General features: G+C 40.0%; 1 protein-coding gene across 3 annotated transcripts in view; it reads right to left on the bottom strand.

Annotated features, from left to right (window-relative positions):
- myom1b (myomesin 1b) overlaps nt 1-24,563 on the bottom strand; it is a 42,140-nt gene that overhangs the window by 2,125 nt on the left and 15,452 nt on the right. For 2 of the 3 annotated variants that reach the window (XM_049564839.1, XM_049564837.1), the window contains 27 exons: nt 22,678-22,819; nt 22,194-22,393; nt 21,824-21,877; nt 20,974-21,098; nt 20,700-20,883; nt 20,434-20,608; nt 20,217-20,338; nt 13,726-13,922; nt 13,490-13,616; nt 11,337-11,521; nt 11,136-11,250; nt 10,900-11,056; nt 7,574-7,680; nt 7,438-7,482; nt 7,210-7,346; nt 6,969-7,113; nt 5,716-5,775; nt 4,690-4,757; nt 4,480-4,593; nt 2,761-2,817; nt 2,463-2,550; nt 2,334-2,372; nt 2,132-2,237; nt 1,666-1,829; nt 1,395-1,431; nt 1,172-1,194; nt 614-669 (listed from right to left, as the gene is read on the bottom strand). In XM_049564839.1, the coding sequence (XP_049420796.1) occupies nt 614-669; nt 1,172-1,194; nt 1,395-1,431; nt 1,666-1,829; nt 2,132-2,237; nt 2,334-2,372; nt 2,463-2,550; nt 2,761-2,817; nt 4,480-4,593; nt 4,690-4,757; nt 5,716-5,775; nt 6,969-7,113; nt 7,210-7,346; nt 7,438-7,482; nt 7,574-7,680; nt 10,900-11,056; nt 11,136-11,250; nt 11,337-11,521; nt 13,490-13,616; nt 13,726-13,922; nt 20,217-20,338; nt 20,434-20,608; nt 20,700-20,883; nt 20,974-21,098; nt 21,824-21,877; nt 22,194-22,393; nt 22,678-22,819 (3,029 nt within the window). The remainder of the gene's footprint in view (nt 1-613; nt 670-1,171; nt 1,195-1,394; nt 1,432-1,665; nt 1,830-2,131; nt 2,238-2,333; nt 2,373-2,462; nt 2,551-2,760; nt 2,818-4,479; nt 4,594-4,689; nt 4,758-5,715; nt 5,776-6,968; nt 7,114-7,209; nt 7,347-7,437; nt 7,483-7,573; nt 7,681-10,899; nt 11,057-11,135; nt 11,251-11,336; nt 11,522-13,489; nt 13,617-13,725; nt 13,923-20,216; nt 20,339-20,433; nt 20,609-20,699; nt 20,884-20,973; nt 21,099-21,823; nt 21,878-22,193; nt 22,394-22,677; nt 22,820-24,563) is intronic. The other variant, XM_049564838.1, reaches the window with a different exon arrangement.

Genomic DNA, 24,563 nt, shown 5'->3' with positions numbered 1-24,563 from the left:
GTCATTCTCTCTATCACTCTCATTGTGCTGCAAGACACTGGCCTCTGGAAGCACATTTCCACCAGTGTGATGGGAAAAAAAAACCTGTAAGTCATCAAGAAACTTTCTCAAAACTAAGAGTGAGTATCTTAAACTAATGACTTACTCTCATGCAGCAATGGCCGCAGACTGAAATCAAATCTCCAGCCACTGCAGCAAGGACAGTGCCTTTTTAAATGGGATGCTTGCCCCAACTACTGAGCTACTGGGCACCCCTTATGTCATTATTTTAATAAAGTTTCTTATTATTTTGAGATACTCAGTCATTATGGTGAGATCTTAAGTCACTATTTTGGGTTATTATATTGTTATGTTGAGATACAAAGTCACTATTTTGAGATAGCAAGTCATTTTTTTGAGATGCTACATTATTTTGCAAAAGTTAATCATTATTTTAAGATTCTAAGACATTAAGGGGAGATCTTAAGTAGTTATTTTGAGATATTAAATCATAATTTCCAGATGCTAAGTCATTATTTTGAGAAGGTTTCTCATTATAATGGCACTTCTTTTTGTCACACTTGTGAAAACAGGCTCCCTTACTGGCCTCATAATATCAGCTACAGCAGTTTACCTTGCCCTCCTGTATAGTGACCACATCAGGCAGGCCTCCTGCCACTCGAGCACGACCTGAAAGAAACAATGTTGACTTCAATAATTACAATAAATATGTTTTATTCATATAATAATCTTAAGTAAACAACTTTACTGCTTTACATTAAATATATGTGAATATTTATATTAATATACAGTCTGGGTCATTTATTGCTTTAAACATAATCAGTGGAATCTAAACATTTATTTTACAGGACTCTTAAAGTATTAAGGGAAAAGATAAGAGTCATAGGATCTGTATTTTAGTTACATAATCCAAGCTGCAGCATTGCAAACTCCATTATTCAGCATCGAAACAATATCTGAAGGACAGGTCTTCTTGATGAGGGAAACTGCTGTGCAGTAGTTGCAATACAAAGTGGGAATAGTGTAAATATAAAGTCCAAGATAACAATAACTAGAAGGTGCAATTCCCCCAAAAAATACAATACACCAAATGCTAAAATCAGGTTAACACTATGGATCATAAAGACAAAAGGTGACAAACACAAAGCTACGTTAAATACAATCCACTTACTTCTCTCTGCAATCGCAGCAGCTCTGATGAGGTTAAAAAGAAAGACAGAACAAATTAGATCAGAGGTGCTGAAAATCAGAAGTGAAGTTTGAGGCTTAATCTGCATGTATACTTCTTCATGTGTTTCCTCAGATATACAAAATGTGTTTTCATGCATGCTGTGACTGCGGCTACATAAACCTAAAGATATGTTAGTTATCGAGGAGGAGAGTAAGCAACTTACTTGAGTCTCTGGAATTCTGCAAAAGCATCATCAAATGCTGCAAAACAGAAAAAAAGTTTGTGGGAACATTAATGCTTGTGTAGGATACAGTAAATGCAAAGAAAATTTTAAAAAGTATGAGAAGTCTATTAGAAGTCGTGATATGTCTAAAAAGCACTAATAAAACACTGTTCTCTATAACAGCAAAACAAGCAACATTAAACTACAGCACAAATACAGTTCACAATCATTGAGTCAAACAGAGAAGTGTCAGATATGCAGATGGTCTCACCTTGACCAGACAGCTCAACAGTCCTCCTCAGGCCTCCTTTTCCATCGTTGAACTCAATGGCATATTTGCCCATGTCTTTCTCTGTGGGCTCTGAGATCTGCAGCCACAGCTGCTCTCCCACCACACCGCTCTTTATACGGTCAGAGAAGGCGATGGCTGAATCCCTGTCAGAGACAATACAGACGTGGAAACTCGGAAACATGTTCAAACATACAGACATAGCTCAGGGGAGACTACAGATGGACAAGTGACTGAAGTATGTTACTACTGTACCATAAAATCTGTCTCACAAATACTAGAACTGACCAGTTTACTCTCACATACAATATTATGTCATCGAGTAAAAGGTGTATTTCAAAGCGCACAGATTTTCGAAAGGGAAAAACTCTGAGTGGCTATAACTAACACATTTTAATAACAAATGTACACATGCTTGTATGGATAGCGATGCAGACACAGGACGTACTTGTAGTGCCATGTCACTTGGAGTAAATCGTTGTAGTAGCTGACGAAGGTGTAGAGTCGGATGCCCTGATCTGTGCTTGTGATCTTCAGCGGAGTGGAGGAATTGGCTGCAATTAAAACATGATGCAATTATTTATTTTGGATCAAAATGCAAATCAGACACCAAAATGTTTAATGCATTAATTAAATGTTTATATTCTTACCGATATAACTGAAAACTTTATTCATCAAGTCTTTGAAACCTTAAAGAGAGCAGCAGGTGATCATCCTCAGTGACATATATTCACCACAGTCATGATTGGTTGTCTCAGTGTGTGACTGTCAAAGGTTACCTTGATCTGTCAAATTCAGTTTGGAAGTGTCCTTCCCTCTGTCATCCTTCAGAACCACCTCATACACACCAGAGTCCTTCTTGGAAATCTGACAGAGCAGAAAAGTCAAATTCAGTCATGAAACAACATGAGAACAAGCAATATGATTTATATTTATCTGCTGCAGAAACACATATATGACACAAAGGCAAAAAAGCCGTCAAACAAACAAACATGAATAAATAAAGCATTCTCAGGCAGAACGGCAAAACCAGAAGTGGCCATTGGCCTGTGACGACAACAGATAACTGTTCCCAACTTTTAGTTTCCTCCAGATTACGTCATCGGCAGCTGCTTTGTCTGCAGGGGAGTCGCACTGAAATGGGACACATGTGACATCATGTTTATATGTTAGACAAGCAGGAAGGATGGCATGTCACTGACGGCACTGGGACAGACGTTTAGAGACGATACAGTGGGATGGGGATGAGTTGTGAGATGGAAAAGAAGGTTAAATGAAGTTTGAGAGAATGAAAACAGAGAGGAAGAGGACAAAACAGTTAGAGAGAGAAAATGAAAACGGTGGCTAAATTGTCAATCTGAATTAGTTCAATGGAATTGTTAAAAAAATTAAAAGTGAGTGAATTAAAAATGATAAGTTAAATTAATTTTAAAGACAGGTATTGCTAGTAATTTTGAAAAAAAAAAATTTAGGGGTGTCTATGATGAAGCATTAGGGCTGTTGTAAAAAAATATCTAGTTGGGGAAGGGTTTAATATTCTGACAAAAAATTTAAAAAAAAACCCCTTGCATATTATCTGATATTAAAGTGGTAAATTTATGAGAAAAACTTAAATATTCTCTGAGATTAGAAAGTCACAAATTTACGAGAAAAAAAACCCTTGATATGCTCTAAAATTTAAGTCATAAATTTAAAAGGAAAAAACTCAAATATTCTCTGAGATTATAAATCAAACATTTCTGAAAAAAACCTTAATATCCTTTAAAATTAAAGTCTTCAATTTACGAGGAAAAAACTCAAATATTCTCTGAGATTACAAAGTCATAAACTTGCTGAAAAAAAATCCCTCAGAAATTCAGAGATTAAACAAATTTACTCGAAAAAAACTTGAATATTTAATATTTATTTAGATTTAAGTGGTAACTTTATGAGAAAAACATACTCAAAAATTTGCGAGGAAAAAAACCCAAATATTTTTGTAGATTAAAGTCACTTCAAAGGACGTCACATGGCATCCTCGACATCCTTTCTGGGCTTCCTAGCAATGTTGAAATATGATGTTAACAAGAACTGGCCTACTCAGCTATTCTGCTACAGTTTATGTGCACAGTGTGTATTCAGGAACTTCATACATCCTAAAAACTGAAAATCATAAGTTAACTAGCCTACATCTAAAAATAATAAACTCACGACTCACGCAGGACACAAACCCTCGTCTCCTGGGTGAAAGTCCTGTGTCTGACCCATTTATCAGCCGTGACGTCCTCCCTGTGTGGACTTATCACTCTTTATACTCATCACCTAACTTTCAGGCAGGACACCCTGAAAACATTTTTCTAGAAAATTTGTGACTTCTGCCTCAAAGAATTTCATATTTTTTTCTTATAAATTTTATGACATTATATAATATCAGAGAATATTCACTTTTTTCTTGTAACTTTGTAAGTTTCATGTTTTAATCTACAACAGCCCTGATTCCCTGTCATAAGTTTCTTAGTGTAATTAGTAAAAAATAAAAAAAATATTTTAACAACTTTTTTAATTCCAACTTACTCATAGACCTTACTCACAGGTTCTTGAGGACCACCATTAAAGGTGAAAAATGCCCATAAAATATGAAGGATACATTTTTTTACATTTCTTTTTGGAGTAAACACGTGAACAGAGCTGTGCAAGGATTCCACCGTTAACATTCATATATGCAAATGAATTCAGAGACAGTTATACAGCACAGAAATATACATATATATACATAAATTCACACTTCAAACAGTTTTCCTTTTCTTATTTTCGTACCTGAGCAATTTCCAGTTTCAACACTCCCTCAGTGAAGCCGAGACTCTCGTCTGCTTTGATCTCGCGTCCGTCTTTGTACCAGACGGCAGAGGTGTCCTTCTTTATGTTGCCCACCTGAAATGCACCACGACACAGAACACATGAAGACACTCATGGTATTTCTAAAAGAGTGCAGCATGAAAAAAAAAACCCTTTAAAGTTCTGTCTCACCTTGCATTTCAGTATAACGCAGCACTCTGGTGTCACCTCATAATCCAAATACTCGATAAAGTGAGGACCTGAAACATGGTAGTTTAAAATATGAAAATCATATAATGCAAACGTAGACCAACAGTGAAATCTTGAGGGATTTATTCAATTAGTTGATCAACTGGAGAATTATTTAATCATTTAAGTCCATTTTTAAAATACAAAACATGTCTGCTTCTAGACTCTCCAGTGTGAGTATTTTTTGCTTTTCTCTTTCCTGAAACAAGACATTTAAAGATGTCACCTCAGGCACTGCGAAACTGTGACAAGTGTTTTGTGTCATTTTCTGACGTGTAAAGCCCAGCTCAGACTAAAGATTGATGAAACCGTTTTGGAACGTTGCAGAGAAAAGTTGCAGCGGTGTGAACTGGCTGTCTGAGACAGTCAGACAGTTGGTTGCTGCTGCTGCTCGCTGTATGTGCTTATGCCCCCTCCCTCACACACATTCTCACTGACTGATTAATTGGAGCTGATTATTTATATTATTGTGGCGTATTTATCATGAATACAGTCCATCTGATGCTCGTTTTGTTCCTGTATTTCACCCTTTCATCACTACTACAAATGCAGCTATAGCCAGTATCTCACTATCACTATCCTCATTCATACTTTAAGAAGCTACAATTTATATTCAGTTACAAAATAAGCCTGAAAAGCTGGAAATCAGAACAGAAGTACAGAGAGTTGTTGCACAGAGATGATACACCGTCTCATCTAGTTGCATTGGTGTAACTGGCAGGTTTTCAGAATGTTGCAGAACAGCACATCGCAAGTAGTTTTCAACTCATCTCGTCGTGAATCTTTGGTCTGAACTGGGCTTTATAGACAACCTGACCAACTGTTTATTCAAGACAAAAATCATCAGTTTTATCAATAATGAAAATAACTGTTAGTTGTTAAGTACATGACTAAAAGATGAGTATGCATGCAACAATAATTACATGAGTATTTAGGGCACTATCCTCGTCAGTAATAAGTGTCTCATACCTTGCTTTCTGACCCATTCTTTCATCTGGAACTGTGATTCCTTCTGCAGCTCCTCGAACACTGCAAATAAAAAGAGTTTGCAATGTTAACATTTTACAGTGCAAAACAACACTTAATCTAACCCATGAAATCTAACCATGCGATATGTGTTTGGTTGCTGTTCGATTATACGATAGCGTGAATGTAGTTTGGGTTCAGTGTTGAACCGTGTTGGAGAAAAAGTTGTCTGATCAGGGTCTAGATCCCGCCCGATTGTCTGTAGGAACAGTAATTAAATTAGCCTATCAACATTACTAATAGGTCTAAATGAGCATTTATTACTGTTTTACCACGAAGTAGCGACTCTGCCGTGGGCTATTTATGATTATTTGGTACTTTAACTTTGCAGTGTTGGTGCTGAAAGCAAGACAATCTGTCCACACACTATTAAATTCTCTACTTTCCTCTGCCTTAGGCTTTCCATGTAGGCGCATGGAAGGGCAGAGAGGTGTGCTCTCTGTGCTTTAAGGCTTACCACATAGGTCCGTGGAAGAAGCTTTGTGTGTAGACCCGAGAAAAGGCAGAGAGACCCCAGAACAGAGCCATACTGCCAAACATAATATTGCAAATGGAAATAACATTTTCTTGGACTTAAGTGGTCCTGACTGAAATAACTATTATTTATTTACCTACCATTTTCTGTCAAAGCCACAGGGAGCCACTGGAGAGCAGCTTCAGAGCTGTATGTGGCTCCAGAGTTGCAGGCTGCCTAACCCTGACCTAGTAGTGCACCCACCTTATCAACTACCATGACACCACTGTGTATCATTATAATTAGGCAAACTCAAAAACCATGGTTAGAATAATAAGAAAATTTAGAAGCCATAAAATGATATAAAAGGTCTTTTACATCATGGTACATTAGACAAAAGTTTTCACTTAGACAGAATAATGATTGGAATAAGAAAAAAGTTTGAGCTGGTGGTAATGAATTGAGATGACATTAACGTTTAGCAGTTATTGCTTGTTGAGCTGAGCCTACTGAACTCAGTGTCCCGTCAATCATACTATTGACATAATATGTTTGCACTGAGGATGCCAAAAACTGCACCATTTTAAATCATTTATATTCCTATGCCAAAAAGTTAAGTATCCAGTGATTCCCCATGGGGTTTTAGACTCTAAAATGGTATCTAAACTCTCCCTGAGGTCAAGCTTAATAGAATTTTTTTATTAAGATGATCTTTAGGATTTTATTGTTGGACTGAACATACCATCTCCTATCAGCACCAAGCTGGACTGGTTGGTGGCTTTCCCATCCTGCAACTGGAAGGTGAAGGTACCCTCATCTGCCGGAGTCAGACACTCCATGATCATCTCAATCACACCGGTGTTCTTGTCAAAGTTCATCTTGTATTTCTATAAAACAAAGACAAAAAATTCCTCATCAACATATAAAAAGACACAGAAAAATAAAATTCCTAGGTGTATTATGAATACAATTTGTTTACTGACATCCCCATGAGAGAGAGAGTTGTCATTGAAGATGTAATCCACTTTGCCGTTAGCTGAAATTTTTTCCGCCTGCAGCCAAAAGCGAACTCTGCCCTTCTCCAGCAGCTCCACAGCCAACTCTGACTTCAGGGGAATAACTATAAGAAAGAGTGTGAGCCAGCTCAGAAAAACAGTCCAGTCCATGACATAATTTGAATAACAGCTGTGATTACATGCTGATACACTCACTGGGGAATTTGTGGTCATGGCTGACCACCAGCAGCCTCTTCAACTCTGACAAAGATATGAGAAATAGTTTCATAAATGAGAGAAATGAAGTCATTTTATTACTTTCACTTTCTAAAACGTGTGACTTTGTAACCACCTTCCTCGGAGAGAGCGTAGCTGGATGAAGCACCATCAGTGTGGGTAACAAGACATGAGTAGATGCCAATGTCCTCCTCCCCAAGGTTGTTGAAAACAGTTTTGGATCTGCAGGGAAAACACAGCATTGAAGTAATAAGTAAAAATACTGAATGATGGTGAATCGATCAAAGACTCTGTGTCACTCACTCACCATCTGTTATTTTTGCATTTGAGAAGACGTTGAACGAAGAATCCAAAAATGGAGGAAGCTCTTGATGAACTGAAGTCATAGGGGTCCATGTTTGACAATAGAAAAACTGTATCAAAATACAGTACAGGCCAAAAGTTTGGACACACCTTCTCATTCAATGCGTTTTCTTTATTTTCATGACTATTTACATTGTAGATTCTCACTGAAGGCATCAAAACTATGAATGAACACATGTGGAGTTATGTACTTAACAAAAAAAGGTGAAATAACTGAAAACATGTTTTATATTCTAGTTTCTTCAAAATAGCCACCCTTTGCTCTGATTACTGCTTTGCACACTCTTGGCATTCTCTCCATGAGCTTCAAGAGGTAGTCACCTGAAATGGTTTCCACTTCACAGGCGTGCCTTATCAGGGTTAATTAGTGGAATTTCTTGCTTTATCAATGGGGTTGGGACCATCAGTTGTGTTGTGCAGAAGTCAGGTTAATACACAGCCAACAGCCCTATTGGACAACTGTTAAAATTCATATTATGGCAAGAACCAATCAGCTAACTAAAGAAAAACGAGTGGCCATCATTACTGTAAGAAATGAAGGTCAGTCAGTCCGGAAAATTGCAAAAACTTTAAATGTGTCCCCAAGTGGAGTCGCAAAAACCATCAAACGCTACAACGAAACTGGCACACATGAGGACCAACCCAGGAAAGGAAGACCAAGAGTCACCTCTGCTTCTGAGGATAAGTTCATCCGAGTCACCAGCCTCAGAAATCGCAAGTTAACAGCAGCTCAGATCAGAGACCAGATGAATGCCACACAGAGTTCTAGCAGCAGACCCATCTCTAGAACAATTGTTAAGAGCAGACTGCGCGAATCAGGCCTTCATGGTCAAATAGCTGCTAGGAAACCACTGCTAAGGAGAGGCAACAAGCAGAAGAGATTTGTTTGGGCCAAGAAACACAAGGAATGGACATTAGACCAGTGGAAATCTGTGCTTTGGTCTGATGAGTCCAAATTTGAGATCTTTGGTTCCAACTGCCGTGTCTTTGTGAGACGCAGAAAAGGTGAACGGATGGATTCCACATGCCTGGTTCCCACTGTGAAGCATGGAGGAGGAGGTGTGATGGTGTGGGGGTGTTTTGCTGGTGACACTGTTGGGGATTTATTCAAAATTGAAGGCACACTGAACCAGCATGGCTACCACAGCATCCTGCAGCGACATGCCATCCCATCCAGTTTGCGTTTAGTTGGACGATCATTTATTTTTCAACAGGACAATGACCCCAAACACACCTCCAGGCTGTGTAAGGGCTATTTGACCAAGAAGGAGAGTGATGGAGTGCTGCGGCAGGTGACCTGGCCTCCACAGTCACCGGACCTGAACCCAATCGAGATGGTTTGGGGTGAGCTGGACCGCAGAGTGAAGGCAAAGGGGCCAACAAGTGCTAAACACCTCTGGGAACTCCTTCAAGACTGTTGGAAAACCATTTCAGGTGACGACCTCTTGAAGCTCATCGAGAGAATGCCAAGAGTGTGCAAAGCAGTAATCAGAGCAAAGGGTGGCTATTTTGAAGAAACTAGAAAATAAAACATGTTTTCAGTTATTTCACCTTTTTTTGTTAAGTACATAACTCCACATGTGTTCATTCATAGTTTTGATGCCTTCAGTGAGAATCTACAATGTAAATAGTCATGAAAATAAAGAAAACGCATTGAATGAGAAGGTGTGTCCAAACTTTTGGCCTGTACTGTATCTGTTAAAAACTCTCACACAACTCGTGCAGTATAATCTAAGTCTCAGTTATCCAGTGGTATGATCAGTACTTCCCAAACAGACAGTCCTTTGTGACGTGGAACAGGGCTGAAAGTGAAACTTACCTATACTCTCTTCAAAGCCAGACTCAGTTGAGAAAGTCAGTAATTTTACCTCGGTGAACAACAGGAGCTGCTGGTCTACCACTTCCCCAATTAGATGGTTATATTTTTTGTTATTGTGTGACTTTAGTGAATCCAAACTAGACCCCTAAATCACAAAAGTCACACAATTCAGGATAGTAAAATTACTGTTTTTGTCAATGGAGTCTGGCTTTGAAGAGAGCATAGGTAAGTTTCACTTGTAGCTCAGTTCCCTGTTGGAAAGGACTGTCTGTTTGTGAAGTACTGCGCATACAAGTGGATAAACCAAACTTGGATTTTGTTGTTATTTTTATTTTTTTATATACTTTATTAATCCCCGAGGGGAAATTCAATTATACTGTGCAAGTTGCGTGAGAGTTAGTGTTTTGATACAGTTTTGCTGTTGTTAAATGTGGCCACTTAGGCTTTGATCCATCAAGGATTTTTCTCTGTTTTTGGATTCTTCGTTCACTGTAAAACACATTCTTACTCCCAACTTATCAAATACTGATACCTGGTCAGAGGCCCTACACCTCAAACTATGACACTTAAGGAAACCCATCAGAGCTTTGGATGGTCAGGGACGGCAGCCAATTTACACTCATTAAATGCATTGTGCCTTTGCAAACTTCTGTTTCACAGGAAATGTAGTTTCAACTTGTTAAATGCATATGGTCTCTTTTCAAAATAAACATAAAACATAGGTAAAAAACTTTGTTTCTAGGTTTACTTCCTCACATTAGGCAACAAAAATACATGGTAAAGTTTAGGCAACAAAAGCATATGGCTACAGTTAGAAAAAAAACATCATGGTTTGGTTTAAAATAAGTCTGTAAGGTAATGTCATGTGAGATACGTCAGTACTGTAGCATGCTACACATACTAGCAAACAATGTTGTTATTAAAGAAAATTGACTGACTTTTGGTTTCACACTGGAAACTAACAGAGGGCTCCTGCTTTTTTTATTTGACCTGTCCACCTCCCCTCCTGCCCACTCTGTGGATTTTCTTGCTCTTTATAATACGACATTTCTTATAGCGTCAAACAATGCCGCCACCTGGTGAGTCTCATACTGCCACTAAAGGGTGCCTCTATGCGTTGGTATCTGTTACCGAGAGCCGCTGACCATGTGTCAGCAGCTAATGCATTGGGATAAAGTTTTCTTTATGAATTTAATGTAACATGGGGTGAGTAACTGATTATTTGAGGGATGAAGTATTCCTTTCAAAAGTCATCTCACTTGTTTCCCTTGGTCTCTATGTTCAGGCGGGATGATTCTGTGATGTCTTCGTAATTCTTGGACCACACAAATTTGGAGTCAGGGGTCAGGTCACAGCATTCAAAGTTCAGGGAGATGATACCATCATCATCAACATCCACAACGATCTCCTTGGTGCCTGAAGAGAAAGATGTGTTACAGCTTGATCTAATCAGCTCGTCACCAGCAGCTTGCCAAAAATGAAACATTCATCCTACCTGGTTTGGTGATAGCTGAGACTGCCTCGGTCACGTCTGAGGTTTGTCCAACGCCGGCTTTATTCCGAGCACGCACACGGAACACATACGACTCTCCTTCCTTCAGATTCTTAATCTGCAAAATGAAAGAATAATAAGCTGGTTACTCTCCAGCTGCTGCCAGGTGTGTACATGAAGAAGTACGCAGGCAAACATGGCGACCTTGATGTACGTCTTCTCTGTGGCCTTAGTGTTGACCCCTCTCCATGCCTCCTCTGGTGCCTCTGCTTCCTTGATGTCGATGTAGAAACCATTGACTGGATCACGGCCCTGGTACACAGGTGGTTTCCATAGCAACGCCAGAGAGTCGCTTCGCACCTCTCTTATCTGCAGGTCATGAGGAGGCCCTGCAGATCAGTAGGTTTGGTTATATTTTACTGATGTTAAAGGAGTCCATGAACAAGTATGCACACAGAGAAAGGAAATGCAGGTGCATACATTGAAAATTAGTAATGAAGCACTGTGAAAGAAACCAGGATAATGCAATAAGTCTTCAAACACAATCCCTATTATTGGATTCAAATCAGACTTTAAGTTCCAATCTTGAAGATCTCCATTTTGTTCTCTCTGGCAGCTCTTAAGGAAAGTTATATTCTTATTTGTTGCTTATCTTATTCTCTTCTTATTTATGTATTACCTTTACACAATGTTGAATTCATGGCCTGTGTCTCATCTCCTCTGTGTGTGCAGGTTTACTCCCAGGTTAGTTTGCTCTTCAGTGTGCAGAGGCCTTAAATGAAAGCATCCCCTCCCTTCCTGTGAGAGGGTTTTATTTTTTTTCACTCTCACACAGATAAATTCGGAGACTCTGTCCCTGGAGTACCTCCGTATGAACACTTGTATTGTTCAAACAGAAAGGATCTTTATTAAACCAGCTTTAACTTTTTGTCACTGCTCAGAGGAGAATGAGAAACACATTTTTCCATGAAGGTTTAAGTGAAACTTCATTTCTGTGGTCGTTTATCTTATGAAGGCCCTGTGCGCATTCAAACAGGTGCCTTTGTAGAATTCACTTTATTACAAAAATCTCTACAATAGTGGCACCTATGGCGATGGGTGGTAATTGCAGGTGTGTTTATGGATCTCACTTGCCAGAGGTCTGAACAGTAGCCCCCTTGTACACAGATTTCACACAACTGCCATAAAGAAGATACTGAACCAAACACCAGCATATTGTTGCCCAATGTGTGATTTTAGATAGATGTTGAGGAAGAAAAAGAAGTGTGCCGTTTAACAAAATAGTGTCTAGTGTGCGTATGTAAGTAGTCCTGCCATGCCAGCAGTCCATTTTACACAGACATCAATTCGGCTCTGCTACTTCCTTTGCTTAACAGCAGAAAATTTCTGCCCCCTGTATAAAGCATGATGAGGCGTTGAACAGGTTGAATAAAAAGGGGCTAGAGTTGCTGTGTGACGTCAGACAGCTAAGTTGAGTAAAAAAGCGAGTCTCGTGTTATCACCACTTACTTCCTCTGCTGGACCGATCCCTGCTGGGTGATGTGTGAAAATGCGCAACTACTGTGCGACGCTTTTGAGTTTTCTGGAAATGTCGCCCCACACACTCACTACATAATACTGAAATGCAAGGGCTGTCATCAGTGGACCATAGGCTCAACCACCATTGTGTTACCTCATTATCTTATTGCCTCATAGTGACTTCAAAGACATTTATTTAAATGAAAATCTTAGAGATTATTAGTTTAAACCCAGAATCTGATAACCTTAGTAAACGTAAAGTAAAACAGTAAATGAGTAAGTTTTAAAAAGGTAAAAGGAAAAAGTAAAAAACTTTTTAAAAGTAAACTTAAAAAAGTTTTAAAAAAACAACTTGCAAGTGCAAAAGTAAAAACAAAAAGTTTAAAAACAGTAAAGTAAAAGTAAAACGAGAAAAAAGACTTGCAACTGGACTTTGGCCTTTTGACTTGGAACGACTAGACACCCACCCACCCAAAGATAAGAAACAATGTATAAACATGTGCCGCAAATCCACTTTTTGTTTTACTGACCCTTTCAATCAATCCAACAGCAGCCAATCACAGAATTAGCGGGAGGAAAAGTTACGTTCAAGACTTGAAACACAAAGTTCAGGACTTTAGAGCTTGACCTGGGACGTTTATCTTTTTTATGTTGCAGTGCAGAGTCCAAAATATATATTTCATTCCATCATGTCATCTTATGTTGTATGTAATAGCAAGGACATAAAAATATCAGGTTTTTTGGGGCATTTTTCCTTTTTTTGTTCTGTAAATGTTCTAAGAGAGTGTGTGGTTCATGAAAGCATCCTCTCAGTAAATTAAATAAGGGGTCTAACCAACCTGGCACAGCGATGGTCCACTCCTCACACAGGAAGATGTCACTAGGCAGTGACGGGATGCCGACACCTGCCATGTTGGCTGCCCGCACCTGGAACTGGTACTTCTTGTTCTCCTTCAGGTCAGACACCTGGAGACAAAGCGACATGAAGACATAACCTTACTTACTGAACTGTCCTTTAAAATCTGTAATCTGTAAAATCAACTGGAGCCTGTGTTTGGGTTGAGAAATAACTCACCCTGTAGGCCCTCTCACTGATAGCCCTGATGTTGCCCTCATGCCACTTCCCCGGGACGCCATCAACAACCTCACGGTAATCCACAAAGTATCCAGTGATGTCAGCGCCACCGATGAAGGTTGGCTGTTTCCAGGCCAGTACCATGGAGTCGCGCACACACTCCAGGACAGTGATGCCATAGGGTGGAGCAGGGGAAGCTGAGATGACAGAAAACACAAATTAATGCCTCAGTAGGGGAACAGGGTGATGTAATGGGAAACTGAAGCACTACAATGAGGTGATACTTTTAATTTCCAAACTTTTTTTTCGCACCTCTGGCCAACTGCTGTCATGTATTTAATATCCTTGTTTTTTTAAGTACTTGTAAAAATGCATGTCATGAGTTTATTGTAGCTTTGTTGATGCTTTGGAGCTTCAGTGTCCCATTACTGAAAACTGCGAGTAGCCTATTGGCAACTCACTTTCTTCCATTACTGAAGTCAATGATGTGCAAAACTTTGAAAACAATAGTAGGCTAATACCTGCTGTAACTGAATATCGTCAAACACACAACACAGTTGCACCTTTGACCTTTTTTGTCAGGCTTTTGTATTATGATTTACTCATAGAAACAGTTTGAGATTTTGGGAAACACACTACGTCAGTGACAAGATTGATACTACCCATGTCTGCGAGCAAAATATGAAGCTACAGTCAGGAGACGATTAACTTAGCTTTGAATTTTTGTAGTTTTGAAATTACAACTCGTGGGTCCATCATGTGACGCATTCAGCCCAAAAATACTTTTTCCAATAGACTTACTTCGGGAAAGGGACATTTGAAAATCAGTGGATACTTTTTTTTTTTTAGCGTTACCACCCTGCAAAACAGAATTTGATCATAACATTTGGAAAGTCTGGAAGAGCCGAACAGTTCAATCATTTTATCCCCATACAAGATAGCAGAGTGCTAAACCACAGGCAGTTGCCTTTGCTGGTGGTAGTTTCTAGTATGCTTGCTATATGAGCCCAATGATGCCAAAGCAGCATCGATTAGCAGGGTAATTTTATATGCAGTAGTTAAATGTTTTTGGCTTCATGTGCCACTGAACAACTTTCACAGGAATGAATGAGGTCCTACTTCCACCGCTGTATCCAGGTTTTTGGATACATGGATACATCATGCATGATATAGCACTATGGCTAGCTAATCGCTGCTGCAGTTACCGTTGATAGTGCCATCCCAGTGCACGGGGGTGTTATCAGCATCATTGCAGCAGCACAACGTCTACCCTCTGGTTCCCCTTCCTACATTAACATCATTAGCTCTGTCAGCACTGTTGTGTTTGTGAGACCTGTTTGAGCTGTTAGCACTGTTAGCTGCTAGTCGCCGCCTCAGCTACCTCCATGTTGAAAGCTGTGTGTGGACAATCTTTGAATCATAGATAGCTATGCTCTGAATGCTGTATACAGCTCCTTTAATCCATACAAAAAAACAAAGTGTAAAATCCAGGCAGACCAGGAAATCAGTGAGCTGGCTAATAACATGTCTGGCACATAACCCAACCCAACTCAACTTGACATTTTGTCTTGGTTTTCAAACCATTTTAAAGAACAAGATTTAACTTTTTAATTAGTGAGCTTTAGAGGTGCAGAGCCAGGCTAGCTGGTTCCCCCTGTTCCCAGTCGTTATGCTATGCTAAGCTAAGTGTCTGCTGGCTGTGGCTTCATAGTCAAACGACAAGCATGACAGTAGTATCAATCTTCATATCTAATAATTAGTAAGATAATACATAAGCATAATTCCCTAAGTGTCAAACTATTCCTGTATAACTATTAATTAGAAAATAGTTATGTTAAAGTTGTGGTACCAAATGACACAACAAAGGACAAATGGATTTAGATGGAGTAATCATGAGCTAAAGATCTCTCCAGAGCAGGATCATGTAACATGGTGATAATAAATTGGCTTGTCATACACAACTTGATACCCTCCCCTATTTAGGGGTGAGAAATTGGTCAACGTATCCAAGAGGTGGACATCTGAAGAAGTACACAGTGCGCTACCAAAAAGGTCTTAGGTCACAAGTGTCCTGCTCTTGTGTTGGTTGGACGACCCACTTTCCAAGTACAGGGTGTGATTAGCCGGCTCCTGCCATGGCATACTTGTGTGTATGTGTGTGTGTTTGTGTGTGTTAAAGTGCTCTGGGTACTTTGTGATGGCAGGTCCTGAGGTGTCAGGGGACTGATTTCGAGGAGGTTGCGGGAAAGTGGTGGGTAGAAAACCAGCTCATAAGCAGGTTGTGTTGAGTTAAAGTTTGGTGGTGTTTTACAGTGACTTACCTTAAAGAGAAGAATACCAGCAGAGCACTTCACCAACTGTTTATTGATTATTATTATATGTAAAAGTAGAGTCTTGCAGAACTGATTCAACGAGGGAAATCCTTCTTTTATTACACAGAAATTCAGGGTAGAATATTTTCATGGATGCTGAGTGGGGGAAACTTATTTTGTGGTTTGTTTTGGAGCTGACTAAAAGATTTCCATCTCTGACCGTTCCTCACCTGACGAATCTCTCCTGGGCTTCGCTGTCTCCCGATTAGCAGAAACATCTACAGAGGACTTACGTGCCTGTTGGGCTGCAGGCTCATTGACTGTCTTTACAGCCTCATCCTGAACCTCAGCAGTGACTGGGTCTAAGTGTGCAGCTGTGGCTATGTCAGTTAGTGAGTCAGAAACTGAGTCTGACACAGGCTCTGAGACCAGCTCTTTTGCCAGGTCAGGGGCCCAGGACACGCTGCCTCTCTTGGCCCCCTTGCATTTACTCTCCACGGGGTTGGGCCGTGCCAGGGCTGAACCAGCAGCCCCGGCCCCCTGCCTGGCTTCAGTGTCAGCCTGAGCTTTATTGCATTTTTGCATAGTGTCAGGGGGGGACTGGACAGTGTCATGCGTGCCCGTCCAGCGTGGCCTGTGCTCGGTTAGTTGGCCCACGTTACCCCCCGGCCCCATCTCCGGCAACACACCATGAGGGATACCGCCCCCTACAGGAGTTAGCAGAGAAAAGCAGAAGAGGCTTTTAAAAAGAAAAACAGGCAAAAGATCCGTTCATCAGTCACACGACATCCAGAGAGCAAAGAAACAGAAACAGTTCATCAGCCTAACTAATTGAGTAAAATGTCTTCATCTGACCAGGAGTGAAAAATGAAGACAAGATGACCAACAGGTGACATCCAGGTGAAGAGGTGAGTAGGCTACATTTGGGATTATGAGAGCATGCATTCAATGACTGTGGGTGTGCAGGCTTTGCACCAACCCTCTATGAAAAAACACTGTACACTAGTAACAATGCCAATGTCCACTCAAAACACGAAATAATTGGTGTGTTGAAACTGAATGATCCCATTCATATAAAGTTGTGTAACTGTTTATATTTCCTCTATGTTTACTATTTTTCCCTCAGTATTAAAGAGAACCTATTATGCTCATTTTCATAGTTGTATTTAAGGTTTCTACTAGAACATGTTTATATGCTTTATTGGTCAAAAAACACTTTATTTTCCTCATACTGTCTGTGCTGGAACACCACACACACTGATTTGTCAGCATTTCTGGATCTGCCTTATTTTGGCATCTCTGCACCATCTTTGCAGGCTGTGGAATGACTGTAATGGAGAATAGCGACACTTTCTACCTCAAAAAATCACCAGTGAAAGCTTCTCAATCAAAATCCGTACAACTGGACATGTTCCAGCAGGAATATGATCGGAAATCAGCGAGAAATTGACAACGTTAGCAACGAGGATTGCATGTTTCTGAAGTTAGCATGTAGCTACATGTAGCAATGTAGATTACGTAATTCAGTGGCTCCCAATTGGTGGGTCATGGTCCAAAAGTGGGTCACAACTCCATTCTGAATGGACTGGAAGTGACTCATAAACATAGTGCAGGGAATTTAAGGCACAGAGCTTTTATTTTGAAGTACCGTTTCCTGCTGTAGCGTGAGTGACAGACTCGACATGGCCGAAAGCAAGTATGATGCTGAATATATTAAACTGTGTGGACTTTGAACTGATGACTAAGGAGAAATCTGGACCAGTTGGGAACCACTGACATAATGTAAACACTTGCAGTAGCATGCCTGGAGCAGATAGCCATATAAAGACAAGCATCACTATCTGACGTCAGCTTGTCTCAAGGGTAGAAAAGGAAAACGTTGGAAACAGAGTACTCAGAGAGGTCTGAAGCCGGAGGTTTTTGCTCACAGGGATTACTTTTACATATGTTTTCCTCATTATATAAAACTTCAGTCACGTTTAATATGAACAATTGAGACTGTAACATTTATGACAGAAAATAGGGAAAGCATAATAGGTCCCATTTCAGAGTGTGTAGCTGTAACCTTTCTTGTATGAAATGTATTGAAGCCTACTATTGGGGCCCCAATTTAGCAAGGCAGAAAATGCTCCCTGGGAACCTTACCAGTATGTCTGCCTGCAGAGAAACACATTGGCATTTTTACTAACTGTGTACTGAGCGAGTGTGTTTCATAAGGGCAAACAGAGCATGCTGCTCAGAACAAAGCTGGCCATTGAATGACAGACATCCAAAGGCTGAAAGTTATGTTGGTAGTAATGCAGAGACAAGTTAGGGAACACATGAAGGAGATCAGAGAGAGCATCTGACAGTTATCAAGGCAGCAGGATTGGTCTGTTTGATGCAGTATGTGCTCCAATTCAATATTGTAGTTTATTTACTTTTGGTGTATTTATAATGTGAAGATACTGAGTTTCTGCTTTACAGAATAATGTTGCCATATTAGTTCTAATTCTAAGTAAACCTTACAAAAAATGTGATCATAAACTAATAAAATAAGTCATTAGACATCATGTTTTATATGTATAAAGAGATATTCTGATGTTAAGGAAAAGAAGATTGAAATACCAAGTGGTTTCAGTCATATCATGCAGCCCTAGTTTGTGCACATTGTTGCCAGATCTGACTGAAACCAAATACCAATGTCAGAAGGTAAGTAGGTAGGTACTTTATTAATCCCTGGGGGGGGGGGAATTTCATAAACTTATGACTGTATCAAACAGAACAATGCCACTGCCAGGTTAGCTGCTGGGAGAGAGGTTAGGACAGAGAGACTCAGTTTAAGGGTACCGCTGGGCTGGGAGAGGGGTGTGTGTTGGTACCTTCAGCACCGTGTGGGGTTGCCGGCACGTCTTGTGCCCAGGAAAGGTGAGGGAAATGGGAAGTGGTGGTGTGTGACAGTGGGCTGGTTTGTAACGACCACTGAATTGGATCGCACTGACCCAAATTAGAGGAAGTCTACAAGTCCTGACCCCGACTCAGGCTGTGCAGGGAGGGGGAGGGGGAGGAGGATGTGGCTGCACAGGGTGGTGGGTGGGTGGAGCACATAACAGTGCAGAATAACGTGACAGGGTGACAGGGTGGAACCATGGTGGAGAAAGTGTGGGAGTGTACATAGATGCTGATGATATAAAAAACTGAAGACGTCTCAAAAGACAACATCATGTCAAAATGTTAAAAAACTAAATTATTGCACATCTCTTTTTTTTCCCCAAAAATGTGGACATATAAGGAAAATTCCATCTTTAAGGACCCTTTAAACCAATCATCATTTTTTGGGTTTTTAATCTTTTTTTTTTTTTCAACCTCCACTTCTGGTTTCAGGTTCCTACATTTCCCAGAATACCTTTTTATAAATGCTAAAATTAAGAGATGGTATTTATTAAATTTAGCCTAAAGCTGTTTTAAAAAACAACAACAAAAAATTATTAAAGAAAAAATAGTAGTGTTGGCTGCTTTGCATTCTGTATAATCGTGTGAAAATGCAATAATGAGTAGTATCTGCTGCATCTGGCACCATGAAATAGATTTGGCACTATAAAATAAAATAACAAAAAATAAAATAAAAAATATCTTACTATTACTTTAAATAAATGAAATTAAAAAATAAATAAACTAAACTCAAAAAGTGGAATAATTAAATAAATAAATAAATAAATTTGGTCCTTTGAAAACCTCATTATTTATTTAGAAAATTATATTGGCACATTTACATATTTATATTTAAATTTATTTATATATTCATTAACTAATTTATTTAATCCAGGATTTAATTCATAGGCATATTTATTTCATTAGCGTGTTTATTCACTTAATATTGATTGAATTAGCATTCTTTAAGAAAGAAGCCCTTCATATTTTTCAGTAATATGACCTGTACTCAGATAACGTAATATTTCTAATGAAATTAAGTATCATCAAAATTTACTAACTTAATTTTGTGCATAAATTCATTGATGGAAGTTACAAAATATATTCAGTCATCAACATCTAATTATTTTTTAACATTATTAAAGGGACTTTTTTATAGTGGATTTTTCCTTTCAGCCACACATCTGAATATATACAAACAGTATAATCTCTAACTTTCAGTATCCTCTGACTCCTGCAGTAGAGATGTGAACCCTCAGGTTTACTCACCAATAGCAGCCTTCACCTCTACAGGCTCAGACTCTGGGGAGAACTGGCTGAGCCCTGCTGCGTTCACCGCCCTCACCCTGAATATGTACTTCTCTCCTGTCATCAGACCGTGGCAGATGAACCTGCAAATGTGTTTGATTAAATGTGATTGTGACGATGGATGATTATGAAACAACTGGATTATATAAACCTTAAAAACGCAGAGGAGTTATTTTACCTGGTGGCATTCACAGGCTTGTTGTTGCATGGTTCCCACACATTGCTGCCCACGACGCTCCCCTCGATGTAGTATCCCACCAGCTCTTTGGCCTCCTTGGACGCTTCCCAAGACACAACCACTGATGTGTCTGTGTTTCTGGTAGGGACAACTTTGCTGGGGGCAGATGGGATATCTGTGGGACAGAAAGTTTGACATTTTTTGTGCCATTAACTGAGATTGTGACACTATTGCTGTTGTTATGATGTGTATGTGTGTTTTCTGACCGAGCTTGTCCCCAACAGTGGTGGCCTCAGTTGGATCAGATGGCTCGCCGACACCGGCAGCATTGCAGCAGCGGACGCGGAAGCTGTAGGATTTCCCCTCGGCGAGATCAAACAGTGCAAAGCGAGGAGATTTGACTGGGATCTCTGTGTTCACCCTCTGCCAGCTGTCCGTGCCCGAGACACACTGACCGACACAGATACAACGTGTTAAGTACAGATTGTTACTTACTTACTACTCAGTAGGTAGCTTGTCAGAAAACATTAACTTATTTACCTTTTCCACATAGTACATGACACCCTCAAGGCCTTTTCCTGCCGGTGGCTTCCAGCTCAGCACCACATAGTTCTTGGTTGCCTCTGTCACCAGCAGCTCAAGAGGCCTGCCAGGAACAATGCCCTCTGATGGTCAAGAAATAAAAAATTAGGTCCCTGACCATGTTGTGCATGCAAAAAGAGTGCTTCACTGAACATGCTTACATATTTTTGGGGAACTGAATTCATCAGTTTCCAATTTATGAACTTGAACGTGAGTGTCATTTGCTCTCAGGACAGTGAACAATGCTCGGTTTCAGGGACCCGAGGATTTACACCTCGAATTATGTTTCCGTCCTGTTGGCTAGCAACACTTCAGACAGCTGCTGAAGCCAGTTTATATGGATATTTGAGGGACTTTTATGAACAAATCAGTAGCCGGCAGATTAAAACGGAAAAAATCAAGCCTTGTTATGCAAATTGTGCCCGTTGCCATATCAGCAATGAATCTGAAACAACATACTGAGCTGAAGCATCCAACCAGTCACGGGAAATATCCGTGACTGAATGATGGTCACAAGATTTTATTTTATTAAAAAAAAAAAGAAGGAAGGAAGACATAAACTTAAACCAGTGCATGTTTTGTGATTGTGAACTTGGTTCAAAATTCAAATTGTGAACTATGAACATGAGCTAGTTAATTGTAATCTGTGTGAACTGAACTCTGAGCTAGCTCTTGTTAAGTGTGACCGTGCACAACACTGGTTCCTGAACACATCAGCTGTGCAGCAGGAAAATGACCTTCATGTCAGTGGGAGTCGTACACTGGTGTGACTGGTGTAACAGATGGTATTATAAATCTGATTTCCTACCTGCAGGCTCCTCCTCAGTGACAATGATCTGGCCGGTCCAGGGAGCAGAGGTACCTGACAGCAAGTAGAGGATCATGAAAAGGTATGATGTGATTTCAGATTTTAACATTTCTATATTTTGCTACAATATTCATGTTTTTAATTGGTCAATTTTCAAATCATAAACTACATTTCTGAGTAGAGGAAAATCCCTTAAAACATTACTGTTTTATGGAGATGTTCTCAGCCAATATCAATGTATGAGCCAACAAATACATTGCCCCATCTCTTTTTCTACTCTGTTACATTTCTGAGTTAATAAAGCTATTTAAACATGTACAGGACACTGGTAGGCTATGTTTGACTGGACATGCAACAAAGGCTACAGTACCTCTCATGCGGGCACGGTCAGCTGGGTCCATGGCAGCCACCGGCTCAGAGACTCTAGATGGGCGGCTCATGCCACTCTTGTTGACGGCACGCACACGGAACATATAAGAGCGGCCCTCCACCAGGCCGGTGACAGGGAAACGGGCAAACTTAACTGGAGTGTCGTTGCACTGGATCCAGTGGTTGGTTCCAACCTCACATCTGTACACATATTACAATATTTATCATTAAACTTGGCTTTTTATCCAGCTGTTTCAAAGTAATGACCATTGTGGGATGAAAATATGTTCAGTAAAGCTGTATGATTTCAAATATCACTCAGTGATGCTCTTGCTTTTATTTTTATTTAAAGAGCTCTTCGGTCAATTCTGCATTGTCTTGTTTTCCTCTGATGTTTTAGAAGAATGTCCCCTGACTCTTTTATCCAGATGACCACTGCTGTGAGACGTCTGGCGGACATTTTGAACAGCAACATTTTGACTGACCTGTCCACAAAGTAGCCCAGGATGGAGCTGCCCCTGTCAATGGCTGGCTGCTTCCAGGTGACAATAATATAATCCTTGTTGGCATCCAGGCAGCGGACATCCAGAGGGGCCCCGGGGGCTCCTTCCACCTCAGCATCAGCATCTAACACAAACATTAACAGCATGAGGACTGTCAGTAAGCAAATTCTCTTTTTGTCTTACACACTCTTTTAACAAGCCTGTTTCATATTCATTTACCTTTGACCTAAGATGTGATAATGAATTGACTCTAAAGTAGCTGGTGGTTTCAAAGTGAGCTGTCCCCTGTGGTGAAATGTGTAGCTGCAGGGCTTGATGCCAGGAATGTTCCTGGTCCTCAGAGTCAAACACAAGCTGATAGCAATCAGCAGGAGGAGGACAGAATTAGCAGATGACTGGCCCGAAGTGAAAGGTGATAAGAGAGGTGACTCTTAAAGAAACATTAGGGGTAAAGCCAGGCCACCTAAGAGTTGCATCATTATGTGAGAGCAAGTGTTAACTGTGCATGTGTACATATGCAGCCTGTATTATACAATAATAACCCATTAACAAAATGACACTTTTTGAAATATAGCAGGTGAAAAAAAATTACTAAAGAAGAATTCTTTTAAAGGAATACTTCAACCGTCTAAATGACCATTTGTATATCAGTTACTCACTCCATGTTATATTGAATTTGTGAGGGAAAATGTATTTCTCTCACTTGCCTTCACTGTAAAAGAAGAATCCAAAAACAACGAAAATTCTTGATAAATTGAAGTCATTGGGGGCCATGTTAAACAACACTAAAACCATATCATAACATCCATTTACGAACTCACACAACTTGTGCAGTATAACTCAAGTCTCATTTATCCAGTTGTACAACCCTTTCCAACAGGGAACTGAAGGGAAAGTGAAACTTAACCATCACTACTACTGCCTTCCATCTGTGGTTTTTTTGTGTTATTGTATGACTTTGGTGAATCCACATTGACCCTTTTATAACAACAAAGTCACACAGTAACACAAACAAACTAACTGATTGAGGCAGTTGTCGACCAGCAGGTCCGGCACTCCGGGAGTTAAAATACTGTTTTTGTCAACGGGGTCTGGCTTTAAAGATAGCATAGGTAAGTTTCACCTTTATATCAGTTTCCTATTGGAAAGGGCTGTCTGCTTGGGAAGTACAGAACATATGACTGATAAAATGAGACTTAAAATATACTGCACGAGTTGTGTGATAGTTTGTGAACACATAATTTGGTATCGTTTTAGAGTTGTTAAACATGGACTCCTATGACTTCAATTCATCAAGAATTTTCACTGTTTTTGGATTCTTCGTTCAACAGAGGGATAATGTAAGGATGAGAACTTGGTATACAAATGGTAATTTCGGGGTTGAATTATTCCTTCAATATCAGCCTGCTATAACAGTATACTGAGAGACACAGAAAGAGGAGGTAGTCATAACCAGAGAATGTGTTCGCTCATATAGAGAACCACAAAGAGCATTAAGGAAACTGGGCAGCCTATTGTTTCTCCTTGAAGCAGATATTTTCAGTATCTACTGTATCACAGCCAACCTCATTCCTCAGCTGAGCTCTCTGAAAATAGCCTGACCACATCCAGGCTCATATAGCGTTTTGTTATGGTGGTTTACCTGGCCTCCTCTTTAGTGGGCGACCCTGAGCTGTAACAGAGTCAACAACAGGGTCTATTTTCCAGCATGTTCATGCTCAATGTGTGTAGAGGCCAAAGCCTCAAAGGTCAGATTGTCTCTGAAGGCAGCAAGCTTCACTGACCATTTGTTTCCACTGTATTCAAACAGTCAGATGCCCCGGGGCTGGCACTGGGTGATGTCTCTATTAGAGATATCCTATTTAAAA

The sequence above is a fragment of the Epinephelus fuscoguttatus genome, linkage group LG21, assembly GCF_011397635.1.
Source record: "Epinephelus fuscoguttatus linkage group LG21, E.fuscoguttatus.final_Chr_v1".
NCBI classification, from domain to species: domain Eukaryota; kingdom Metazoa; phylum Chordata; class Actinopteri; order Perciformes; family Serranidae; genus Epinephelus; species Epinephelus fuscoguttatus.
This window is presented reverse-complemented; position numbering and strand designations above follow the sequence as displayed.